Source organism: Mobula birostris, chromosome 11 (genome assembly GCF_030028105.1).
Source record: "Mobula birostris isolate sMobBir1 chromosome 11, sMobBir1.hap1, whole genome shotgun sequence".
NCBI classification, from domain to species: domain Eukaryota; kingdom Metazoa; phylum Chordata; class Chondrichthyes; order Myliobatiformes; family Myliobatidae; genus Mobula; species Mobula birostris.
Genome location: NC_092380.1, coordinates 109386375 through 109414151, shown reverse-complemented (window position 1 = coordinate 109414151; position 27777 = coordinate 109386375). Strand labels below are relative to the sequence as shown.

Genomic DNA, 27777 nt, shown 5'->3' with positions numbered 1-27777 from the left:
GATCTCCCCCTCCCCCTCCAACTTTCAAATCCCTTACTCACTCTTCCTTCAGTTAGTCCTGACGAAGGGTCTCGGCCTGAAACGTCGACTGCACCTCTTGCTACAGATGCTGCCTGGCCTGCTGCGTTCACCAGCAACTTTGATGTGTGTTGCTTGGCAGATAAAAGTCCCCTTCCTCCCTTCCAGTTGACACAAGGCACATTGTGGATCACATCAAATAAACAGGGCCAGGCAGAGGAAAGAACAAAATAGGCTGCTCGGTGACAGACCCTGAAAGCTCAAATACAGCGTTTCATAAAAGGCTAAATGCCTTGTGTAATCGGAGCTCCTTACACACATCAGGAAGCTGGCAGCTGGCCAAGCTGCCATTTGCTGCGAGAGGCAAAGGAGTATTATATGCCTTCGACAGTGACAGCTTACTTCAGTCTTACACCTTCAACACACCCAGATGTCTGCAAGTATTTTTTTTGTGATTTGAGGCGAAAGGATGGTCACAGAGTTATGTTAGGAGGATTGCATTGAAGCGGAGATTTAAGAAGATGTTCTGAGGATAGCCCACAAGTGTCACCATGCATCACCTGAATGTCTTTGGAACGTGGGAAAAAGCTGAGCACACAAGTTTATGTTTAAGTTCGACCGTATGCATGTATATCGCCATATGAAACAACATCCCGCCAGACAAAAGTGCACAACACAGTACATATAACTCACAACACGGCACATATAACACACAACACGGTACATATAACACACACAACACGGTACACATATCTCACACATAACACAGTACATATAACTCACACACAACATGGTACGTATATCTCACACATAACACAAAGTAATACTACCATAATTAAATTAAACAATAATAAGGTGCATTTATGACACAAGTTAAAAAGTAAACAGAATAATGCTGCTGGTGTTTCATACATGATTAGACCTGGGTAGTGGCAGGGAGTTCAACAGTCTCATGGCCTGGGAGAAGAAGCTGCTTCCTATCCTAAAATCTCTTGCCCTAATGCTACGGTACCTCCTGCCTGATGGTAGGGGGTCAAAGAGATTGTTGGACAGATGGGAGAGATCACTGACAATGCTAAGGGCCCTGTGTACACAGCGCTCCTGATAAATACCCCAGCTGAGTGGAAGGGAGACCCCGAGGATCCCCTCAGCAGTCCTTGCAATCCTTTGTCGGCTTAATTCCTTCCTGGAGGAAACTCAAGTGGCCTTGGGGAGAACGTATGGGGAGTTCTGAATTCAATTCCCGTTGCTGCCTGTAAGGAGTTTGTACGTTCTCCCTGTGAATGCAGGGGTCTTCTCTGGGTGCTCTGGTTTCCTTCCACAGCCCACCAAAGACATTCCGGTCAGTAGGTTAATTGGTCCCATGATTAGGCCGGTGTTAAGTAGGTGGGTTGACAGTTAGTACAGCTCGATGGGCCAGAAGGGGGCCTGTTCCATAACTGCGCAGAGGCAGAGATGGGTGACGGTGTGAATAGGGGAAAGGGGTATAGGGTCTTGGTGACACAGGGAAGACTAGTTCCAATGTTCTGATGTTGGGTAGTATTAACCCCAGGAATTGGACTGGCCAAAAGCAAACAATCAATCCAGCATATAGGTCGAAACCATGGGGCACCACACTGGGCAAGGGGGAGGGAGTGTCCAGTTTAGGTCAGTGGGCTGGTTGAGACACTGGGCCTCAGCTCCAGTGACCTGGGTTCAGTCCTAGATTCCGGTTCTGTCTATGTGGGGTCTCCATGTTCTCCCACAGTTCTTCTGAAAACTCCAGCTGCCTCCCACATCCCAGGGACCTGCCGGGTGACAAACTGAGCCCTAATGTGTAGACGAGGGAGAGAGAATTGATGAGGGTGTAGGGAGAATAAAATTGGACTAATATAATATTAATTCATAGATAGGGTATCTTTCTCCTGGTGTCAAAATATTTATTTATTTAGTGATTGTGGGAGTAGGCCCTTTGAGTCACACCACCCCAGCAATCCCTGTCAACCCCGATTAACCCTCACCTAATCACAGGACAATTTACAATGAGCAATTAACCTACCCGAAACATCTTTGGCTGAGAGGGTAAACTGGAATACTCGGAGAAAACCCATGTCTAATACTTGAGGGCATGCCTCTAGGGTGAGAGGGGTTAAGTTCAAAGAAGATGTGGTGTCTGTCCTTTCAATAGTTACATTTAATATCAGAGAAATGTATGCAATATACATCCTGAAATTCTTGTTTTTAGCAGACATCCACAAAAACAGAAGAGTGACTCAAAGAATGAATGGCAGTACAAACGTTAGGACCCCAAAGCCCCCTTCTTCCCCCTCCCGAGCACGAGCAGCAGCAAATCAATGACTCTCCCCCACACCCAGCACAAAAAAAGCATCAGCACCCTCCACCCAGCAAAAGCCATCAATAGCAAAGCCCAAGGAAGACAAACAGACAAGAAAGGACAGGAAGAAAGGACAAGAAGGAAGAAAGGACAGGAAGGAAGAAAGGACAGGAAGGAAGAAAGGACAGGAAGAAAGAAAGAAAGGACAGGAAGAAAGAAAGGACAGGAAGGAAGAAAGGACAGGGTTGTAGGATGCCATGAAATGTTCAGCTATGGGTGTTAGTGCATAGAGGCATTTAAGAGTCTCTTAGACAGGCACAAGAATGTGCAGAGGATGGCGAGATAAGGGCATTGTGTAGGCAGAAGGGATTAGTTTAGTTGGATGTACGATTATTAGTTTAATTAAAGTAGGCCTGCTCCCTGTGCTGCACTGTTATGTATTCTAGTGGGTTCCTAATTGCTGGCATAGACTTGATGGGCTGTAGGGCCTGCTTCCCATGCTCCAGGCCTATAGGAGGATGAGGGGCAATCAGGACAGAATAGGGGAATGGGAAGTATAATTGACACGGGCGGCCATGGGAAATCCCTTTTGTGGCAGACGGAGCGAAGGAGTGGAGCAGAGCACTTGTCCTTGCAAGCGGAACAAGTGCTACACCTGCCCCTAACCTCCTCCCTCACTCTACCAGTCAGCACCTCAAACAGTCCTTTCAGGTGAGGCAATACTTCACCTGTGAGTCTGCTGGGGTCATGTACTGTGCCTGGAGCTCCTGGTGTGGCCTCCTGTATATTGGTGACACCCGACGTAGATTGGGAGACGGTTTCACTGAACACTTTTGCTCCGTCCGCCACAAGAAGCGGAATTTCCTGGTGGCCACCCTTTTCAATTCTACTTCCCATTCCCATCCCAACATGACAGTTCATGGCCTCCTCTACTGCCACGATGAGGCCACACTCAGGTTGGAGGAGCAACATCTTATATTCCATCTGGGTAGCCTCCAACCTGATGGCATGAACATCGATTTCTCAAACATCCAGTAATTGCTGCCTTTCCTCTTCTCCTTTTACCATTCCCCATTCCTGTTTCTCTGTCTTCTTAACTGCTCATCACCTCCCTCTGGTGCTCCTCCCCCTTCCCTTTCTTCCATGGTCTTCGTAAACACAAAATACTCTGCAGATGCTGGGGTCAAAGCAACACTCACAACACGCTGGAGGAACTCAGCAGGTCGGGCAGCATCCGTGGAAAAGATCGGTCGACGTTTCGGGCCGGAACCCTTCGTCAGGACTGTAGAGGTCTTCTTTATAGGGCCTCTGCCCCTTCCCTCTACAGTCCCAATGAAGGGTTCCAGCCCAAAACGTCGACAGATCTTTTCCACAGATGCTGCCCGACCTGCTGAGTTCCTCCAGCGTGTTGGGAGTGTTTCCATGGTTTTCTGTCCTCTCCTGTCAGATTCCTCTTTCTCCAGTCCTTTACATCTTCCACCAATCAACTTCCCAGCTTTTTACCCCTTCCCCCCAATTTCACCTATCACCTGCCACCTTGTACGTACTACTTCCTCCCCTCCCCTCCCCCACCTCCTTATTCTGACTTCTCTTCATTTCCAGTCCTGATGAAGGGTCTCGACTGGAATCGCTGACACGTTTATTCCCATCCATAGATGCAGCCTGACCTGCTGAGCTCCTCTAGCACATTGGGTGAATTCCTCCAGCATTTTGTTGTGTTATTCTGGTTTTCCAACATGTGCAGAATCTCTTGAGCTTAATAACACCAGTGCCTTTCATTCCTGAGACCTCCACAGTTCTCTTCTCCTTTGAAGTTCTCCTGAGAACCTACAGTGCTTGCCAAACCTTTGGTCACCTGTCCTATTCACTCTTGATGTGGCTCACCACTGCCAACCACTCCTGTAGATAGAAGCCTTACGGCATTCGAGCAGGCAGTCATGTGATGTGATCATGTGAATTCTCCATTTTATCCATCATTTTAATACTGGTTCAAGTTTAATTGTCATTCTGGTTAACAACGGATGGTGCATTCCGGGTCATATTACGATCGAGGAACGTGTTTGTAGACCGGATATTGAACTTTTCACTGTTGGACTTCGGCCATATTCCACTGAGATACAACACTGGGCGGCACAGGAGGTCGTTCCTGCCTGTGGCCATCGAACTTGCAGCTCCTCCCATGGAGGGTCAGATACCCTGAGCCAATAAACTAGTCCTGGACTTATTTTCCATCTGGCATAGTTTGCATTTTGTTGTTTGATTGTTTGTGGTTTTTGTATTGCTATATTTATGCTCTATTCTTAGTTGGTGCGGCTGTAACGAAACCCAGTTTCCCTCGGGATCAATAAAGTATTCAATCATACACATGTATACAGCTAAATGAAATATAGGTCGCCCTGCCAGCACTGAGGTCTCAGCACTACAACTGCAAGCTGTTTGCGCTGCACAGTATTCGTGCATAACACAGTACATTGTCACATACAGCACACAACACGTAGTTATGATAAGTTAATGTTCGTGTGTGTGTGTTACAATGGCTGCACTGTGTGGTACGAAAGCTGCAAGACCTTGCAGAGGATAAGAAAAACTGCTGAGAGGATCACTGGGGTCTCCCTCTCCCCCTATAGGTGACATTTACAGAGAACGTTGCAGATGAAGGATCTGAAGCATTGTTGAGGATCCCTGCCACCCATCCCACAATCTCTTTGATCCACTACCATCAAGAGAGAGATACAGGTGCATTGGGACTAGGAATGCCAGACTAGGTCACAGCTTCTTCTCTCACGCTGTGAGACTAATGTATACCCTGCCACCACCGAGGTCACATCACTAGCACAGCTAGCTGTTTACCTGTGTTGCTCACTATTTGCATTTTAATTATACCTTGTTAATTAATGTGTGGTAATACTTTGGTTATGTGTTGTTTTGTGGGTGCACTGTGTTCACACGTGTACAGTTAGGTGACAATAAACTTGAACTTGGATTGAACAGTTCCGAGAGCACCTGCTTCTGTGCGCGTTTGAAAAGATTTTTCGCAATTAAAGCATGGAAATCCTGCTGGCTCCTGAGCAGCGAAGTCGTGCCATAACGGAAGCAAAGTGATTCATAACGTCGATGCAAGTCCAGATAAATTTGCGTCTTGTAGAAGCTTAAACGTCTCATTCATCCCCAGCCTGAAAGTGTATTCTGGCAGAGCTTGCCCTATCCGATGACCTCAATATGTCAAGCCTCGGTGTATTCAATCTGACAGGTTACTGCTATTAGCTTTAGTAAGGGTTGTCAGCCCTCGCAGTTACGTAATTCAACACCTGTACTGCATTATACCAAGATCAGGTCATAAAGATATTAGGACTTGGGCCATAATCAGCTTGGCTCATATTTATTTACAGTCAGAGGACCCTTTTTGTTTCATTGATTCCGATTAAAATCCTTTTGGATTCTGGTCAGGAAACACAATCTTTTCTTTTTCTCCTTCATGGGAAGTAGAGGGCACTAACGTTCATGAGTTGCTTCAGACTGAGGAAAGAATCACATCATTGAGTCTGGAATCAACTACAAACATCCACTTAATGGCCACTTTATTAGGTACCCCCTGTATAGTTCTGTAAGCTCGTGGTCTTCCACTGCTGTAGCCCATCCGTTTCAAAGTTTGACATGCTGTGCGTTCAGAGATGCTCTTCTGCACAACACTGCTGTAACACGAGGTCATTTTGAGTTACTGTTACCTTCCTGTCGGCTTGAACCAGTCTGGCCATTCTCCCCTGACCTCTCTCATTAACAAGGCATTTTTTATCCGCTCACTGGATATTTTTGTCTTTCGCACCATTCTCTGTAAACTCTAGAGACTTCTGTGCATGAAAGTCCTAGGAGATCAGCAGTTTCTGAGACACTCAAACCACACTGTCTTGCACCAACAATCATTCCATGGTCAAAGTCAGTTTGATCACATTTCTTCTCCATTCTGATGTTTGTTCTCAACAATAGCTGAACCTCTTGACCATGTCTGCATTTTTTCATGCATTGAGTTGCTGCCACAAGATTGGCTAATTAGATAATTATATCATTGAGGTGCACAGGTATACCTAATAGAGTACGTCAGCCCTGTTTACATTCTTGTTGCCTCGATAAAGCACCCAATGTAATCAAAAGGGGAAGGTTTTAGGGGCCGGAGGGAGCAGCAGAGATGGCGAGTGGTGTAGGGGCTGAAGGGGGTTACAGAGATGAGGATGGCTGTAGGGACCAGAAGAGGTCAGAGGGGGTCACAGAGATGGGGGCGGGTGTAGATGCCAGAGGGGTTCACAGAGATGGGGGTGGGTGTAGGAGCTGGAGGGGGTTACAGAGATGGGGATGTCTGTAGAAGTTGAGGTGGTTACAGAGATGGAGATGGGTGTAGGGGCTGGAGGGGGGCTACAGAAATGGGGAGGGGTGCAAGATTTGGAGAAGGTTACAAAGGTTTACAGGTTACATGGGACAAAATGGAACTACAGTAATCTCGTGTCCTGAGCTGAGATGCCTGTAACACAATGGGAGAGGTCAGCCTCCTGCTCAGTTCCAAGGCCAATTACCTTTCTGGGAGTAAGCAATCTCACTGCAGCCAAGCATATATGACAACCAACTCTAACTAAATACCAGCTTTAGCATTGGGGTCCGGAGCCACCACTGACTCTTTTCACATCAGAGGCTCCACTCTCTGGGTAAGATAATTCAGCCAAGGCCCTGCCTGCCTTCTCAAGCGGATGTAAAAGATGCCGGGATACCGGAGCAAAAGCTGTGGAGATTCACTTGGCGTCCTGACCAATGTTTAGTCCTGGACCAAAAGAGAGGAATAAAGAGTCAACTCTACAGGTCGTGACCCTTTATCAGGACTTGGCTTAAAGCTCTCCACAGATGTTGCCTGACCTGCTGAGTTCCTCCAGCATTTCGTGTGTGTTGCTCTGGATTTCCAGGCATCTGCAAAATCTCTTATGTTTTCTCCCAGATCAACATGAAGAACACATTATCAGGCGATTATCACTGTCGTGCCTGCAGGAGTTTGCAGTGTGAAAGCTGGCTACTGCTTTTCCAACATTCTGACAGAGTCTGCACTTCAGGAGAACTCGCATGTCTGTGGGATATTCCAGTGCTGTAAAAGGCACGGGCTCTTCGGTCTTTACTCTTGGATGACGTCTATTCTCCACCATCCATTAATAACCCAGGCCGCTGTTTTAGATCCCCCTTCACTTCGATGGGAAGGCAAATTCAACGGCAGCATAATGGTTATCCACCTCCACCACCGTTGCCGGCAGCCCATTCCATGCACTCACCAACTACTGTGTAAAAAAACATACCCCTGACATCTCCTCCGTATCTACTTCCAAGCACTTTAAAACTGTGCCCTCTCGTGCTAGCCAGTTCAGCCCCGGGAAAAAGCCTCTGACTATCCACCTGATCAATTGTCTCATCATCTCGTACACCTCTATCAGGTCACCTCTCATCCTCCGTTGCTCCAAGCAAAAAAGGCCAAGTTCACTCAACCAGTTCTCATAAGGCATGCTCCCCAATCCAGGCAACATCCTTGTAAATCTCCCCTGCACCCTTTCTATGGTTTCCACATCCTTCCCATGGTGAGGCGACCAGAACTGAGCCCAGTACTCCAATTGTGGTCTGACCAGGGTCCTATATAACTGCAACATTACCTCTGGCCTCCTAAACTCAATCCCACAATTGATGAAGACCAATGTACTGTATGCCTTCTTAACCACAGAGTTACCTGCACAGCAGCTTTGAGTGTCCTATGAACTCGGACCCCAAGATCCCTCTGATCCTCCACACTGCCAAGAGTCTTACCATTAATAATATATACTGCCATCATATTTGACCTACCAAAATGAACCGCCTCACACTTATCAGGGTTGAACTCCTGTGTGGGGGAAAGAGAGAGAGAGAGAAAGACAGGACACAGGTTCAGAATAGAGGAATGTCCTATTAGAATAGCGATGTGGAGGAATTTCTTTAGCCAGAGCGTGGTGAATCTGTGGAATTCGTTGCCACAGGTGGCTGTGGAGGCCAAGTCATTGGGCATATTGAAGGCAAAGTTTGATTGTCAGGGCATGAAGAGGTACAAGGAGAAGGCAGGAGCTTGGGACTGAGGGAAAATGGATCCGCCATAATGAAACGGTGGAGCAGACTTGATGAGCCAAATGGCCTAATTCTGTTCCTATAACTTATGGCCGTATAGTAACTGTGCTGTATCTCCAAATAAAATTTTTAAAAAATAACAAAGTTTAGTAGAAATATCAGGTAGTCATGGGTTCACTTTCAACAAGTGCAGGAAACTTGCATACTACAGCTGTTCACATTATGAAGAATACTGCTCATGGACTGTTGGTCCCACTCCCATCAGGGAGGGGGTTACTAGCTGCCAAGTTAGGACCCCGAATCAAAAACAGTTACCTTCTCCAAGAAGTAAGGCTGATCAACACCTCCACCCACTAACCCATCCCTCCATACCCCTAAACACCACTACTTAATCATTTTCTGTCAAAGTCACCTTAGGTACAGACATTCCTGTGCCTAGCGCCACCTTAAAGTTCAAAGTAAATTTATTATCAGAATACTTGTATGTTACCGTATACAACCCTGAGATTCATTTCCTTGCAGGCAAATTCAATAAATGTATAGAATAATAACTATAACAGAATCAATGAAGGACTGCACCAACTTGGGAGTTCATCCAGCGTTCAAAAGACAACAAACTGTGCAATTACAAAATAATATTAAATAAATAAGCAATAAATATAGAGAACATGAGAGGAAAAGTGAGTCTATTTATTGTGGGAACATTCGGGCAAGTGATTTTGGTTTACGTGCTGGGTATGATATACGTATGTATTGTGGGTGCACTGTGGTCCAGAGGACTGCTGGTTTGTTTGCTTGTATATATGTGCAATCAGATAAAAATGAACTTGAACATTTACATTCATCAATTAAAGTATGGGAGGGGGTATGGAGTTAGCTCACATGGAGCGGACCTTTTGCAGTTTTCAACAATAGATCTACGAACGTCATCCTGAACAAGACACATTACCAGTGGTATCTCAGTGTGTGGGCAGGACTAAACAGTGGCTGGAACACCGATAAAACATGAAGCTTACAATGCTTTCAACATCAACAACCTGCAGTCACATACCTCCTGAGGAGCTTCATAGGAACACAAAGCAGCCTGACATCATCAGAAGGTACAGTTCTTATGAAGGGTCTCAACCCGAAAGAGCGGCTCTTAATTCCTTTCCGGTAGTGGACCGCATGACCCAATTTACATCGGTGGTGCGCAAGTGGAATAGGTCAAAAGCTTTAAGTTCCTTGGGGTCAATATCACAAATGACCTGACTTGGTCCAACCAAGCAGAGTCCACTGCCAAGAAGGTCGACCAGTGCCTTTACTTCCTGAGAAAACTAAAGAAATTTGGCCTGTCCCCTAAAACCCTCACAATTTTCACTAAGCATTCTTCTAGGGTACATCACAACCTGGTATGGAAGTTGTCCTGTCCAAGACCGGAAGAAGCTGCAGAAGATCGTGAACACGGCGCAGCACATCACACAGACCAATCTTCCGTCCTTGGACTCACTTTACACCGCACGCTGTCAGAGCAATGCTACCAAGAAAATCAAGGACACGACCCACCCAGCCAATACACTTTTCGTCCCTCTTCCCTCCGGGAGAAGGTTCAGGAGCTTGAAGACTCGCACGGCCAGATTTGGGAACAGCTTCTTTCCAACTGTGAACGGATCCTGACCTGGATCTGGGCCGTACGTTTCAAATATCCGGACCTGCCTCTCGGTTTTTTTGCACTACCTTACTTTCTATTTTTCTATTTTCTATTTATGATTTATAATTTAAATTTTTAACATTTGCTATCGATTTGTAATCCAGGGAGCGGGAAGCGCAGAATCAAATATCGCTGTGATAATTGTACGTTCTAGTATCAATTGTTTGGCGACAATAAAGTATAAAGTAAATAAAGGAATAAATTTGGCCTGCTGAGTTGCTGCAGCACTTCGTGCGTGTCGCCCTGGACCTCTAGCACCTGCAGAGTCTCTTGTGTTTTTGTATCAGAAGGCCAGTTTTCACTAGTCGCTTTAAAGAAAGATGGTCAGAAGGTGGTGGGGCCGAACGTTCAGAGTTGGACTTAAGAAGTAAAAGCGGAAGCTGTGTCAGAAACTGAGCTGGAAGAGTGCAGAGGTTTCAACAACCACTCACCTTGTCTGGATTCCACACCCGATACACCAGCTCCCAGTGGGAAATCATTACCACCAGACAACACACACAAAATGCTGGACGAACTCAGCAAGTCAGGCAGCATCTATGGAGGGAATAAGCAGTCGGCATTTTGGGCCAAGATCCTTCATAAGGATTCTTGACCTCACAGTCTATCTCGTTGTGGTCTTACACTTCATTTACCTGCACTGCACTTTCTCTGCAGCTGTTACACTTTATTCTACACTGATGTTTTAGATTTTTAGATTATGAAGACATGCAGTCCTCTTTTATTGTCATTTAGTAATGCATGTATTAAGAAATGATACAATATTTCCTCTGGTGTGATATCACAGAAACACAGGACAGACCAAGACTGAAAAAACTGACAAAACCACATAATTATAACATATAGTTACAACAGTGCAACAATACCATAATTTGATGAAGAACAGGCCATGGCACAGTAAAAAGTTCAGTCTGTCAAATGTCCCACTTCTCACGCAGACGGGAGAAGGAAGAAAACTCTCCCTGCCATGCCCAACCACAGTCCGACTCTGAGTCATCCGAAAACTTTGAGCCTCCGATCAGCCCTCCAACACCGAGTACTGAGCACCATCTCTATCTGAATGATTTGACCTCAATCTCGGTCGCCAGCAGCAGGCAAAGCTGGAGGATTTTGGGGCCTTCCCTTCGTAAGGTTTCTCGATCGCACAGTAACAACGGCAGCGAACTGGCGTTTCAGAAATTTCTCCAGATGTTCCTCTGTGCTTTCACGTCTGTCTCCATCAAATCAGAATTGTCCACGGCCCCTATTTAACGGATACGATATCATTTTTACCGGAGGGCTGCGCGCGCACGGTGAGCTGCTATCTCCTCCTCCTGCATGTTTTCCTATGTTCATCCTCAATACACTGTGTAATGATCTGATCTGTATGAACAGTATGCAAGACAAGCTTTTCACTGTATCTTGGTATATGTGGCAATACACTTTTTCATTTTTACATTTTTTCAGAAGTGTTGCTTAATCAGAAATTTGTTTACGATAGACCGCTTGAAGCTGAATGCAAACATGATTTCAGACTATTTGCATCACATAGTAATTTGGAGAAATAAGAAATGAACTTTTATTGAATATAATGTGTTCAACTGCATAATGGCGCTGTTGCCTTGTAATAGTTCAACTAAGCTAAAAATGGTTTATTGATGATTTTGATTTGTACTCAGTGTCTGAGGCTTCTCGCTCAAGTTGTCCAACAATAATCAGCCAGTATTGATAGATTCCAGTTACTCTGACACTGTTTCTCCATGACTGCAATGTCCTGTGAAACTTTTCTCCATGCTAGTCACTGACAGCGCCAAGATTTGCAGGGACGAAGTCTAAATGAGAATGCAGAAAATGAATCTTTAGCACTTCATGGTTTTGTACGCTTGTAGCAGCTTGTCAACCAGCTGCACGTAGCTTGGTGCTCTGTAGTTGCCAAGAAAATTTTCAACATCCTTGAATGCCTTCCATGCAATTTTCTCCAGTCCCACTAGAAGTTCTTCCAATTGCCTGTTATTAATCACCTGTTTGATTTGTGGACCAACAAAAATGCCTTCCTTAATCTTGGCATCAGTTATTCTGACTTGAATTATGAATTGAAATAACAATATAGGTATTTTTTTTTTAAAAACAGTGCGTGATAGATAAGTTTCATGGTGATTTTCATGACCAGCAGCCCAAAATCTATAAGATATGCCCCCCAAAAAATGAGAAAACAAAATCTTTGTTGTTCAGTGTAATTAACCAATACCAATAGCAATTTATAGTAAACTTCCCTCTCCTGTGTATCATTCATATACCAACATTTCCTTCATATTCATAGGTCTAGCTAAAAGCCTGTTAGAATCAGAATCAGGGTTATTACCACTGACATACTGTATGTCAGGAAATTTATTGTTTTGCAGCAGCAGTACAGTGTAAGACATAAAAATGACTATGAATTACAAGAGGAATATATGAAAAATTAAAAATTGTGCAAAGAGAGCGAAATGGTAAGATTTTGTTCATGGAACATTATGAAATCATTTAGCGGATGGGAAGGAGCTGTTCCTAAATCACGGAGTGATCCTGTACCTCCTCTCTGATGGTAGTAACGAGAAGTGGTCATGTCCTAAATGGTGAGGGCCCTTCATGATGGATGTCACCTTCTTGAAGCACTACTTTTTGAAGATATACATTCTCCTACTTAAACATGCACTCAGTGGCCACTTTATTAAATACACCTGCTCGTTAATGCAAATATCTAAACAGACAATTGTGTGGCAGCAACTCACTGCGTAAAAGCATGCAGACATGGTCAGGAGGTTCAGGCCAAACAGCAGAATGGGGAAGAAATGGGATCTAAGTGGATTTAACTGTGGAATGATTGTTGATGCAACACACATCAAAGTTGCTGCTTGGCCTGCTGCGTTCACCAGCAACTTTGATGTGTGTTGCTTGAATTTCTAGCATCTGCAGAATTCCTGTTGTTTGCCTAATGATTGTTGATGCCAGGTCCGAGCATCTCAGAAACTGCTGACCTCCTGGGATCTTCAGACACAGTCTCTAGAATTACAGAGAATGGTGTTTAAACAAAACATCCAGTGAGCAGCAGTTCTGTTGGTGAAAACACCTTGTTAATGAGAAAGGTCAGAGGAGAATGGCCAGACTGGTTCAAAATGACAAGAAGGTGACAGTAACTCAAATAACTACACACTTCAACAGTGGTGTGCAGAAGAGTATCTCTGAACACAAAACACTTTGAACCTTGAAGTGAATGGGCTACAGCAGTAGAGGACCATGAACATATATTGGGGCCATTAATTAAGTTCAGGATGTACCTAAAATGACTACTGAGTGTGAGTGTTCTAGTGTTATTATCTTGTTTCAAGAAAAATGCAACACAGATACAGATCATCTCGGCTACATTAAAAATACCTGTTATAGCTCAGGCCGAGGACAATAGCAGTGCTCCGCTTCTACTGGGGAGCTGTCCTGAGGTAAAGGTTTTGGCTGTGAATCACTCACGCAGTGTTCCTTCCCCCAGCTGTATGGGGGCCTGAAAGGCTGTTCGGTTTCCAGCTTCTGCTCTCCTGCCGCGTCTCGCCTCCTTCCTGACTACTACCCATGTTTAAAGCCAGTGGCCTGGGGCACTGTTTTCTGCTGCCTTTGTTCTTGCAGAGGTCCTTGCCTGGAGCAGGTTCTAGGGTGGGTGAAGTCCACTTGGAAACCACCATCTGCACCCAAAGCAATTTTTTTGCTATCATAAACTACTTTTCGTTTTATTTTACCTCCTGACCCACTCTACACATCCAGACTCAATGCAATTTGCCATGGTGCCGCCAAAGTTTATAGAAACCTTCTGATATGATCCAGAAGCAGCAGGGGATCCAAGCACCAATCTTTTATTCTTTTACAAGCTCACGTTCCTGTACAACTACAGAATGTTGCTGTACCTTTTCCAATAAACTTAGTCATCTGGAGTCCTGGTTTCTGAGGAACTTCATTTTCTCAATTATAAATTTCATTGTGTCTGTCTCCTTCTCCCACTCTGAAGCAGTTTAATGTGTTGCTAGCATGATCAGATTCAGACTTATAACATTTGCACACAGTGAAATGGGCGATTTGTGTCAACAACCAACACAACTTAAGGATGCGCTGGGGACAGCCGACAAATGTCGACACACATTCTGGCGCCAATCAGCGTGGCCAGGAGACCCATACTCACACTGCAGTCCTCTCTGAGTTAGCAAAAGCGACAGAGTAAATTGTTTTAAAAAGGGCAGAACAGGAATGAGTATTAATCAAGGCACTGGTGCCAAGCTGTATCAGTGTTTGCCCTTCCCTTGGACTACATCAGTGACGTGGAGGGGGGGAACCCGCTGCATGGGCAACAGCCGGTTCATATCTTCCTGCTCAGGCTCGTGCCCTGGAGAGGACACAGTCCACCAGAGGCACAAACGCGTGGTCCTCTGGGATCGAGGGCTGCCTACTGGTCACATGGGTGTAATTGGGCCGCACAGGCACACTGGGACGGAAGAGCCTGTTCCTGTCTCTAAATAAATAAACCAGTGAATTTCAAACTAATCGCAGATGTTGCAAATATGAGCCTGAATTATTGACCCCTTTTTCTCTTTTTTAAAAATTGCATTATTTCTAGTAAAAATTGTATATCATTTAGGTTTAGACTATAGAACAGTACATCTCAGGGATAGGCCCTTCGCCCACAAACTAATCTCTTCTGCCTACGCAATGTCCATATCCTTCTGTTTTCCTCACTTCCCCCTTCTTTTCCAATCCTGATGAAGTCTCTCGGCCCAAAATGTTGACTGTTCATTAATTTCCATAGATGCTGCCTGACTAGCTGAGCTCCTCCAGCAGTTTAGAAGTCCATAGTAGACTCAAAGATAGTTTATTGATCCCAAAGTAAATTACAGTGTCACAGTAGCATTACAAGTGCACAGATATGTAAATATGAGAAAAGGAAGAAGAAGAAATAAAATAAATTACCTTAAACAGTCTAACAGGAGAGGGTCATCACTTCCTCGGCTACAGGTTGACTCATTATAGAGCCTAATGGCCAATGGTAAGAATGACCTCATATCGCGCTCTTTGGAGCAGCGCATTTGTCTTAGTCTACTAGTGAAAGCGCTTCTCTGTTCAGTCAAGGTGGCATGCAGAGGATGAGAAACATTGTCCAGGATTGTCAAGATTTTCCGTAGGGTCTTGTGTTCTACCACAGCCTCCAGAGTGTCCAGTTTGACTCCTATAACAGCCAGCCTTTCTAATCAGTTTATTGAGCCTTTTGGCATCACCCATGTTGATGTCATTGCCCCAGCACACCACTGTGTAGAAGATTGTTCCGGTGACAACAGACTGGTAGAACGTGTGAAGGAGAGGCCTGCAGACTCCAAAGGACCTCAGTCTCCACAGTGAGTAGAGGTGACTCTGGCCCTTCTTGTAATGCAGGCTCTGTGTTGGTGGTCCATTCCAGTCTGTCATCCAGGTATACCCCAGGTACTTGTAGATCCTCACCACATCCACGTCCTCACCATCAATAGTAACAGGGAGCAGCGCAAGCTTAGTCTTCCTAAAGTCCATCACCATCTCTTTTGTCTTACTAATGTTGAGCTGCAGATGATTCAGCTTGCACCATTTGGCAAAGTCCTCCGCCAGGGCCCTGTATTCATCCTCCTGTCCTCCCTTTATACTCCCAACTATTTTTGAGTCATCAGAGAATTTCTGCAGGTGACATGACTCAGTGTTGTATCTGAAGTCCAAGGTATACAGGGTAAGGCTGGAAGGGAGACAATACAGACCCTTGTGGTGCCCCAGTGCTGTTTATAGCCATGTCTGACACACAGCTCTAAAGCTGCTCAAGCTGCGGTCTGCCAGTCAGGTAGTCCATTATCCAGAGTACAATGAAAGTGCCAACCTGCATAGAACGGAACTATCCCTCATAAATGTGACGATAATCAAGTTTGTGGGTCCAGCAAGTGAGACAGGAAATGCACTGACTACAAATAAGCATATCACTCATTTATTTACAAACAGTAAATATTGACCATTCACATTCCTTAAGGTACAGACACTACAAAGCTGACTATATATACGTACATTCAACAAATATACTTAGTTTAAAGTGCGTGCAGAGCATACCTTCCCAGTCGTCATCTGCCTCCTTGCCTTAAACAAAGGAAGATTTTATATACGCTTTAAATACACGAGCTATTTTATATACCCAGGATATTTGAAACTGAACACCAGGCAGCTAACCAATAGGAAAATTGCAGCTGCAGTTTGTAAACTAATCAATCACAATAGAAGTGACTTTTGACAATCCGAACAAGGCACACCCCCACAGGACATAGTCATAGCCATACTTTATTGATCCCAAGGGAAATATCCTCGAAAGTTGCGAACGTTACAATTCTACCCTCAGACTAATAATGTTTCCGCCTCTACCACCACCCGAGGAAGCATATTCCAGGCACCCAGCACTCAGTGTAAAAAAAATACTCCTTTGAAATTACCCCCTCACCCTAAATATATACCCTTTGGTATTACATATTTCAGTGATACTCCCTGTCTACTCTATCTCTGCCCTTCATAATTTTATAAGCCTCTATCAGATCTCCCCTCAGCCTCCGCCACCAGAGAAAACAGCCCATTTTTTTCAGCCTCTTGTTATAGCAGATGCCCTCTAATCCAGGCAACACCCTGGTAATCCTCTTCTGCTCCCTCCCCAAATGTTTGTTTTTCTGGTGAATGTTGTTTCTATGGATGACGTGCATGGGATGGATCTGCCAGTTTTACATTGCACCTATGCATACGACAATAGGACCATAAAATCATGAGACTTTGGAACAGAATTAGGCCATTCTGCCCATCGAATCTGCTCCGCTATTTGCTTTTTCCTTTCAACTCCATTATCCTGCACTTCCCCTGTATCCTTTCACACCCTTAATGATCAAGAAATTATCAACCTCCACTTTAAATACAGTCAATAACTTGGCCACCACAGTCATCTGTGGCAATTAACGCCACGGATTCACCACCGTCTGGCTGAAGAACTGTTTTCTTATCTCTTTTCTACAGGGGCATCCTTCCATACCGAGGCTGTGACGCTCCTGCTATAGGAAATATCCTCTCAACGTCCACCCCATCCAGGCCTTTCAATATTCAGTAGGTTTCAATGAGATCCTCCCTCATTCTTCTGAACTCCAGTCAGGACCGACCCAGAGCCACCAAATGCTTCTTTATATGTTAACCCTTTCATTTCATATGTTGTGAAAATTTGTTATTTCGTGACAGCAGTACCAGAACTCAACTTTACACAGATGCCGCCCAGCCTTACAGGATTCCCTGTTTCCTCTACTTTCTGTACGGTTATTGACAGATGCAGGGCAGCTAAAATTCCACACTTACCACGGTGTACCGTAGATCTGAAACCCTTTTACGGTCACTTCCGAGTCTTGCACGTAAATACAATTGGTCAGAAGCGATTGGACATTGTCAAAGTCCTCAGGCTTCAACTTCGAGACAGATGGGAAGCGGTAATAATCCTGCTTCACTAGCTCGGCAACGAAGTCCTTATCAAACGTCAGTTCATGGTTTCCAGCGATGACTATTTTATATTCATAGGGAAGGGTTCCTGTAATTGCAAATGAGACACTTAATTACAATCTTCTCCCTTGTTAAACACGCTCGAGGTTCACGCATAGGGCAAGAGAAAGAATGTTTTAAAAATGAAAAGAGCTGCCAGAGCAATTGTCGCAATAACAACAAAAGGTTGCACCAGGCACTAATAATCTTCCTTAATTATTCAATAAACACCGTTGTGCCCCTGTCCCCTGGATTTATATAGGGCTGAATAAAACAGCATATTAAGTAGGCAGATACCTTCTGCAAGATCAGGCAGTTACAAAGCATTCTGATGAAACTGCGTGCTGTTTCAAAAATCTGTTACTTTGATTATGGATGACAGCTGATGACGTCAATGCAAATGGTGGTGAACGTTATAAACCTTGGTTATGTCACTGCAAGAGCCAATTGTGTCAAAGGCTCCAATGACATTACTTCAAAATAGTGTATTGTCAAATATACCAGGGTGCAATGAAATCCCTTGTTTGTCTGAAGTTTACAAAGTAAACAGTACACATGACAGTAATAATAATACAATAAAGACAGTGGGGCAGAATTAGGCCATTTGGCCTATCAAATCTCTCTGCCACGGTTGATTTATTTTCCCTCTCAACCCCTATTCTCTTGCCTTCTCCCCATAATCTTTAACACCCATACTACCTATTAGCCTCCATATTAAATATACCCAATACTTGACCCCACAGCTGTCTGATTCACAAACCTCTGGCTAAAGATATTCCTCCTCTTCACTGTTCTAAAGGGAAGTCCTTGTATTCTGAGGCTGTGCCTTCTGGTCCTAGACTCTCCCACTTTAAGGCATCCGTTAGTTTTGCGAGACCATGGATCTGCGCCTGGAAAGTCTTCACTCTCCAGGGAGCAGGCCTGGGCAAGGTTGTATGGAAGACCAGCAGTTGCCCATGCTGCAAGTCTCCCCTCTCCATGACACCAATGTTGTCCAAGGGAAGGGCATCAGGACCCATACAGCTTGGCACCAGTGTCGTCGCAGAGCAATGTGTGATTAAGTGCCTTGCTCAAGGACACAACATGTACCCTTGGTACGGGGCTCGAACACACGACCTTCAGGTAGCTAGTCCAATGCCTCTCCCACTACTGGAAGCAGACACTCCATGTCCATTCTATCTAGGCCTTTCAATATTTGAAGAAGGAACTCCAGCAGCTATATTTCATTGGGAGATTTGATATGTCACTGTCTGGTATGGAGGGGCTACTGCACAGGATCAGGAAAACCTGCTGAGTTGTAAACTCAGCCAGTGCCATCATGGGCACTAGCCTCCCCAGCATCGAGGGCACCTTCAGAAGGCGATGCCTGAAACAGGCGGCATCCATCATGAAGAACCCCCAGCACCCAGGACATGCCTGCTTCTCATTGCTGCCACCAGGCAGTAGGGACAGGAGCCAGAAGACACATACTTATCATTTTAGGAACAGCTTCTTCCCTTCCGCATCAGATTTCAGAATGGTCACAAATCACAAATGACCTGACTTGGTTCAAGCAAGCAGAGTTCACTGCCAAGAAGGCCCACCAGCGCCTTTAATTCCTGAGAAAACTAAAGAAATTTGGCCTGTCCCCTAAAACTCTCACTAATTTTTATAGATGCACCGTAGAAAGCATTCTTTTAGGGTGCATCACAACCTGGTATGGAAGTTGTCCTGTCCAAGACCGAAGGAAGCTGCAGAAGATCGTGAACACGGCGCAGCTCATCACACAAACCAATCTTCCGTCCGTGGACCCACTTTACACCGCACACTGTTGGAGCAGTGCTGACAGGATAATCAAGGGCACGACCTACCCAGCCAACACACTTTTCGTCCCTCTTCCCTCTGGGAGAAGGCTCAGGAGCTTGAAGACTCGTACGGCCAGATTTGGTAACAGCTTCTTTCCAACTGTGATAAGACTGCTGAACGGATCCTGAACCAGATCTGGGCCATACCCTCCAAATATCCGGACCTGCCTCTTGGTTTTTTTGCACTACCTTACTTTCCATTTTTCTATTTCCTATTTATGATTTATAATTTAAATTTTTAACATTTGCTATCGATTTGTAATCCAGGGAGCGGGAAGCGCAGAATCAAATATCGCTGTGATGATTGTACGTTCTAGTATCAATCGTTTGGCGACAATAAAGTATAAAGTACAAGTCCATAAACCCATGAACACTACTTCACGGTTATGCTCTCTTTTTGCTCTACATTATTTTTTATGTTTCTTATTCCAAGTAATAGTATTTTTTATGTATTGCACTGAACTGCTGCCACGAAACAATGAACTTCAGGACATACGTTAGTGATACTAAACCGGACACTGATTCTGAACCGCTCATTTTTCTAAACTGCAGCAAGTACAGGTTCAGAGCCCTCAAACAATCCTCATACGTTAAACCTTTCATTCCCAGGCCATTCTTGTAAACCACCTTTCCAATGCCAACGCCTCCTTTCTTAGATATGGAGCACAAAACTCCTCACAATACTCCAAATGCGGTCTAACCAATTGCATCCTTCTGTCCTGGGAAAAAGTCTCTGGCTGTGCACTCAATCTACCGCTCTCTTCACCTTGTACACCTTTATCAAGTCACCTCCTGTCTTCCTTCCTTCCAAGTAGAAAGGCCTCCTATCCCTACTCCCAGTTGGTAGCCATGCGAAAAGGGCATGGGGGTCCTTAATGATGAATACCACATTTTCGAGGCATCACCTTTTGAAGATGTCCTTGGTGCTGGGATGGTTGGTGCCCATGATGGGGCTGTCTGAGTTTACAAACCCTGTGCAGCTTTTTCTGATCCTGTGCCGCTGCCCCTGCATAACACTCCTCAGTACATCTGTCCACACACCCAACATTCTCTGCGCAAAAAAAAACCTACCTCTGACATCCTCTCTATACTTTTCCCCAAACACTTCAAAGTTATGCCTCTGTGTTTTAGCCATATCCACCATGGGGAAAAGTTTCTGGCTGTCCATTCGATCTAAGCCTTTTATTACCGTACACATTTATCAAACCACTTCTCGTCCTCCTTCGCTCCAAAGAAGAGACCAGTTCCCCAGCGGGGAGATGATACATAGAGCAGACTCAATGATCTGAATTCTGCTCCTGTGTCTTTTGGTATTATGGACTTGGGCTACTGAGTAAAAAACACACACAAAATGCTTCAGGTCAGGGCATTCCTCTGTGGAGACCAATAAAGATCTGGGCCAAAACCCTTCATCAGGACTGGAAAGGAAGGGGGAAGAAGCCAGACTAAGATACTACAGGGAGGGGAAGGAGGTCTAGCTAGTAGGTGATAGATGAAGCCAGGCATGTGGGGGAAGGAAAGGCTGAAGGAGTTAGATAAGTGGGTGACGGTCAGGGAAGTGAAGGGAAGAGCTCAGATAGTAGAGGACACCCCTGTGGCCAACCCCCTCAGTAATCGTCATCTCATTTTGGATGCGGTTGAGGGGGTTGACCTGACAGAGGACGACCACGGCGATTGGGTCTCTGGCACTGAGCCTGGTTCCGTGGAGCAGAAGGGAAAGAGGAAGATGAGGAATGCGGTAGTCACAGGGGATTCTATAGTGAGGGGAACGGACAGGAGGTTCTGTCAGCCTGATAGAGATACCCGCATGGTGTGTTGCCTCCCAGGAGCCAGGGTACGGGATGTCTCGGATTAGGTGCAGAGTATTCTGAAGGGAGAGGGTGACCAGCCAGAAGTCTTGGTACACGTTGGTACCAATGACATAAGTAGAAAAAGGGAGGAGGTCCTGAAGAGAGAATTCAGGGAGTTAGGTAGGAAGCTGAAAAGCAGGACCTCCAGGGTAGCAATCTCAGGATTGTTGCTTGTGCCACATGCTAGCGAGTGCAAGAATAGCATGATCAGGCATATTAATGCGTGGCTGAGAGACTGGTGTAGGGGGCAGGACTTCAAATTCCTGGATCATTGGGGCCTCTTCAGGGGGCGGTACGACCTGTACAAAAAGTACGGGTTACACCTGAACCCAAAGGGGTCCATTATCCTAGCAGGCACATTTAATAGAGCTGTTAGGGAGGGTTTAAACTAATGTGGCAGGGGAATGGAAACAGGAATGATAGGGTTGAGGAAGGGGAAAACAGAAATAAATCAAAGATAGAGTGTAACCAAGATTATGGAAAGAACAGGCAGGGGATGAGGCTTAATCACAGCCAGTGGAAGGATGGCTGCCATTGGGAGCTGAACGTCCAAGGATATACAGTGTATCAGAAAGATAGGTTAGTAGGCAGGGGGGGTGCTGTGGCTCTGTGTACAAGAACCAATATTAAATCATTTAGAAAGAGATGACATAGGATTGGAAGGTGTAGCGTCTTTATGGGTTGAGCTAAGAAATGGCAAGGGTAAAAGGACCCTAATGGCAGTTGTATACAGGCCTCCAAACAGCAGCCAGGATGTGGATTACAAAATACAGCGGGAGATAGAAAAGCCATGTCAGAAGGACAATGCCATGATAATCGTTGGGGATTTTAACATGAAGGTGGGTTGGGAAAACCAGGTCAGTACGGGACCTCGAGAGAGAGAATTTGTCGAATGTCTAAGGGATAGCTTTTTAGAACAGCTTGTTATTGAGCCCACTAGGGGATCGGCTGTGCTGGATTGGGTGTTGTGCAATGATCCGGAGGTGATAAGAGAGCTTAAGGTTAAGGAACCCTTAGGGAACAGTGGTCACAATATGATCAAGTACACATTGAAATTTGAGAAGGAAAGAAAATAAAATCCTATGTGTTGGTATTTCAATAGAATAAAAGAAATTACAATGGCATGAGAGAGGAACTGGCCGAAGTTGACTGGAAAGGGACATTTGCAGGAAGGACAGCAGAGCAGCAGTGGCTGGAGTTTCTGCAAAATATGAGGAAGTGCAGGACGGATATATTCAAAAAATTTTCAAAGGGAAAAAGGACACTACCATGACTGACAAGTGAAGTCAGAGTCAAAGTAAAAGCAAAAGAGAGGGCATACAGGGAAGCCAAAGCTAGTGGGAAGATAGAGGATTGGGAAGCTTTTAAAAACTTGCAGAAGGAAACTAAGAAGGTCATTAGGAAGGAAAAAATTAATTATGAAAGGAAGCTGGCGACTTATATCAAAGATACAAAAGCTTTTTTAAGTATATAAAGGGGAAGAGGGAGTTGAGGGTAGATATAGGACCAATACAAAATGACACTGGAGATATTGTAATGAGAGAAGCGGAGATGGCAGAGGAACTGAATGCGTATTTTGCATCAGTCTTCACAGTGGAAGACATTTGCAGTGTACCGGACATTCAAGAGTGTCAGGGAAGTGAAGTTTGTGCAGTGAAAATTATGACTGAGAAGGTGCTCAGGAAGCTTAATGGTCTGAGTGTGGATAAATCTCCTGGACCTGATGGAATGCACCCTCGGGTTCTGAAGGAAGTACCTGGAGAGATTGCAGAGGCATTAACGATGATTTTCAAGAATCGATAGATTCTGGCATTGTACTAGATGACTGGAAAATTGCAAATGTTACTTCGCTATTTAAAAGGGTGAGAGGCAGCAGAAGGAAACTATAGACATGTTAGCCTGACATCAGTGGTTGGGAAGTTGTTGGAATCGATTGTTAGGGATGAGATTACGGAGTACCTGGAGGTACATGACAAGATAGGCCAAAGCCAGCATGGTTTCCTGAAAGGAAAGTCTTGCCTGACAAACCTACTGCAATCCTTTGAGGAAATTACAAGCAGGGTAGACAAAGGAGATGCAGTAGACGTGGTGTACTTGGATTTTCAAGGTGCCTCATGACCCCACGGGATTACATGGAAGTTACTAGCATTGGTGGAACATTGGCTGGTTGGCAGAAAACAGAGACTGGGAATAAAGGGATCCTATTCTGGCTGGCTGCCGGTTACCAGTGGAGTTCCACAGGGGTCAGTGTTGGGACCGCTGCTTTTTTTTATGATGTATATCAACAATTTGGACTGCGGTATTAATGGATTTGTGGCTAAATTTGCCGATGATACAAGGATAGGTGGGGAAGCTGGTAGTGTTGAGGAAACAGGGAGCCTGTGGAGAGACTTAGATAGTTTAGGGGAATGGGCAAAGAAGTGGCAAATGAAATACAATGTTGGAAAGTGTAAGGTCATGCACCTTGGTAAAAGAAATAAACGGGCAGACTATTATTTAGATGGGGAAGAGAATTCAAAATACAAAGATGCAAAGGGACTTGGGAGTCCTTGTGCAAGAAACTCTAAAGGTTAACCTCCAGGTTCAGTCGGTTGTGAAGAAGGTGAATGCAATGTTGGCATTCATTTCTAGAGGTATAGAATGTAAGAGCAGGGATGTGATATAGAGGCTCTATAAGGCACTCGTGAGACCACACTTGGATTATTGTGTGCAGTTTTGGGCTGCTTATTTTAGAAAGGATATACTGACATTGGAGAGGGTTCAGAGAAGATTCACAAGAATAATCCAGGAATGAAAGGGTTACCATATGAGAACTATCTGTCAGCTCTTGGGCTGTATTCCCTGGAGTTTAGGAGAATGAGGGGGGAATCTCATAGAAACATTCCGAATGTTAAAAGGCCTGAACAGATTAGATAAGGCAAAGTTATTTCCCATGGTAGGGGATTCTAGAACAAGAGGTCATGACTTCAGGATTGAAGGATGTCCATTTAGAACAGAGATGAATTACTTTAGTCAGAGGGTGATAAATTTGTGGAATTTGTTGCTACAAGCGGCTGTGGAGGCCAAGTCATGGGGTGTATTTAAGGAAGAGACAGACAGGTTCTTGATTAGCCAAGGCATCAAAGGGCATGGGGTGAAGGCAGGGGAGTGGGGATGACTGGAAGGAATGGAGCAGCCCATGATTGAATGGTGGAGCAGACTCGATGGGCTGAATGGCCCACTTCTGCTCCTACATATCATGGTCTTATGAAGTAAGAGCTGGGAGGTAATGGGTTGAAAAGGTAAAGGGCTGGAGAAGAAGGAATCTGATCTGACCATACTGTTTAGATTAGTTTCCCTTCAATTTCAAGTTTAGTATTTCCAACAATTAACTTTGTAGGAATTGTCTCCTTAACAATCAGAGTGCTAGTGTGGATCCCAATGCCAACTCCACACAAAACATGCAATAGGAACTCAGCACATGAAGCATAATCTGTGGAAGGGAATAAACAGAATGGGGTTCTGCTGGAGTCTGTGATCTACAATTCAAACTATGGTTCTTCGCAACAGGTGGGTTTTTGGACCAGTCTAGCATTTCGCTGTCTCCAGGGATGGCCTGGAAGCAGCCCCCCTCCCCCCCCCCCGGCTGATCTGGACACTGGCTGATTTCACCAACTTAAGCATCATGGGAGACTGAAACATCCAGACAGCAGGCAGTGTGTTGCTAATCACCGGCTGCTATCGGAAGGCAGCACTGTACTTGAGCAATCCCTCTCCCTTTTGATGGAGAGTGAGAGCCTGTCGATCTTTGAGACGGGGGTGTGGGGGCTTGGAGAAGCAAGGTGGAAGATTGTAACATCAGGAGGGCGAGTTGCTGGTCTCTGCTTGATGTTGCAGGAGCAACCTCTCTCCCTCGCTGGAGAGAGAGAGCCTGTCTAAGATACTGAAGTGCAGGATTTGGACTGATGGACTCTGGATCAAGGTCTCTTTGGGGGCTTTTGCTGTTGCTTGGCTGGTGGGGGGGGGTCAGTGCTTCTGCTGGTGCAACTGGGGGGAGAATGGGGGGCTTTGATGCTCTATCAGTCTATTGGCTCTCTTTTTTCATGGATGTCTGTAAGGAGCAATAATTTCAAGGTGTATACATTCTCTGATATCAAAGGGACCGGATCAAAGGAACAGACAGAAAAAGTTGACTGTCGATTGTTTATTGTCCTCATGAAGGGTCTCAACTCAAAATGTTTACTGTCTATTCCTCACCATAGATGCCTCCTGATCTGCTGAGTTCCTCCACCATTTTGTGTGTGATGCTCGGTATTTCCAGCATCTGCAGAATCTCTTGTACTCTCTTTCAATTTTTCCTTGTCAACCATCAGAGATGAGGAGACAAGAGTACAAAATTAAATTACAAACGCTTCCCTCCCTGATCTGGTCCGTGTACAGAAAACAAGATCAATTAACCCCCAGCTATTTGTTGGTTTAATGAAACAACCCAACTCCGAAAGTGATTTAAATCTGTAGACAGCAAAAGGAATTACCTCAACAACACAATGCAGCTTAACGCAAGACACAAATCCATTTTTAACTCCCACGTAATTGTTGCAATGAAACCGCTGACCCTATATTAATCTTGTTTTAGCTTGGTTTCCAGGAGACCAACACCCATGCAACAGCTCCTGGTATAAAAGTTACAAAACTTATTTCCTATGAATTAGACCGGTGATTAGATTAATTCCTAAAAAAAGTGCAACTGAGAGCGTTGCAACGACAGAGCACATGTTCCCTGGGTTATTAGCCAAGATTTCCGAATTATTAGTTACTAATACAACCACAACTCTGCCACAGTCAAGTGGAAATTAATCTCTGGGATGGAGATAGGAAATAGGTCCCTCTCAACCCAGATCATAGAGTACTATAGGTGCCTTACTAAAATCCATGTAGATCACATCCACTGCACTACCCTCATCTATATGCCTGGTCACCTCCTCAAAGAACTCTATCAGGCTTGTTAGACACCATCTGCCCTTCACAAAGCCATGCTTGTGTGTAAAATTTCACCTTTCACACTTCACCCTTTATCTCTGGTTTTAGTCTCTCCTAACCCGAGGGGGAAAAAGCCACCCAACAAAGTCACTGCATTACAATATTGCTGCGTGGCTTGGAGGAGGGGGTGAAAGACTCACCAGGACGATGAATGGATTAGAGAGGATTCAATATAAAGCAATCTTAAATATGAGGAATTCTGCAGACGCTGGAAATCCAGAGCAACACACACAAAATGCTACAGGAACTCAGGCCAGGCAGCATCCATGGAAATGAACAAACAGTTGATATTTTTGGCCAAGACTCTTCCTCAGGACTGATAAGGAAGAGGGAAGACACCAGAATAAAAAGGTGGGGAGAGGGGAAGGCGGATAGCTGGAAGGTGATAGGTGAAGCCAGGTGGGTGGGAAAGGTCAAGGGCTGAAGCAAAAGGAATCTGAAGAGGAGAGTGGACCACAGGAGAAAGGGAAAGAGGAGGGGACCCAGGGGAAGTGATAGGCAGGTGAGCAGAGGCAAAAAGCCAGTGTGGGGAATAGGAGGAGGAGCTTAAAATCTTTTTACCGGAAGGAGAAGTTGATGTTCATGCCATCAGGTTGGTGACTACCCAGATGAGATGGCGTATCAGGGGTTGCTCCTCCACCCTGAGGGTGGCCTCATCTTGGGACAAGAGGAGGCCAAAGACCGACATGCTGGAACTGGAATAGGAATTGGAATTAAAATATTTGGCCACCGCAGCGGATGTGTTCATCGAATCATACCCTCAAGTTACGACGGGTCTCACCAACGTAGAGGAGGCTGCTTCGGGAGCACCAGACACGAACGACGACCCCGCCAGATCCGCAGGTGAAGCATTGCCCCACCTGGAAAGACTGTTTGGGGCCCTGCATGGAGTTGGGGAGGAGGTGAATGAGCAGGTGTAATACTTGGGCCACTTGCTTTGGTTAGCTTATTATTTGTCACATGTCCATTGAACAGTGAAATGTATCTTGTGTGTCAAATCAAATCAGTGCAGATTATGCTGGGCACACTTCCAGTGCCACCAACGCACTAACCTGTACACCTTTGTAACGTGGAGCACCAGGAGGAAATCCACTCGGTAACAAGGAAAACGTGCAAACTCCTTCCAGTGGTGGGAGTCAAACACTGATCGGTGGTCGCTGGTGCTGCAACAGCGTTTGCAAGGCAGTGCATACCCAATGTCACTCCTACAAGTGGCACAGTTGACCATTAGACTTTGCTGTTTATAAGGTGAGGCTGCAAGTATTGGATAAGGCACTGCAGAGTGGAAATCTGGTGGTGCCACAACAACCTCTCGTTCAGCGCCAGTAAAACCAAAGGGCTGATTATTGACTACAAGAAGAAACCAGA

General features: G+C 45.2%; 1 protein-coding gene across 2 annotated transcripts in view; it reads right to left on the bottom strand.

The window, feature by feature from the left end:
* Window positions 1–27777, bottom strand: part of mpped2a (metallophosphoesterase domain containing 2a) — a 210235-nt gene that overhangs the window by 87271 nt on the left and 95187 nt on the right. For both annotated transcript variants that reach the window (XM_072272830.1, XM_072272829.1), the window contains exon 4: window positions 17520–17745. In XM_072272830.1, the coding sequence (XP_072128931.1) occupies window positions 17520–17745 (226 nt within the window). The remainder of the gene's footprint in view (window positions 1–17519; window positions 17746–27777) is intronic.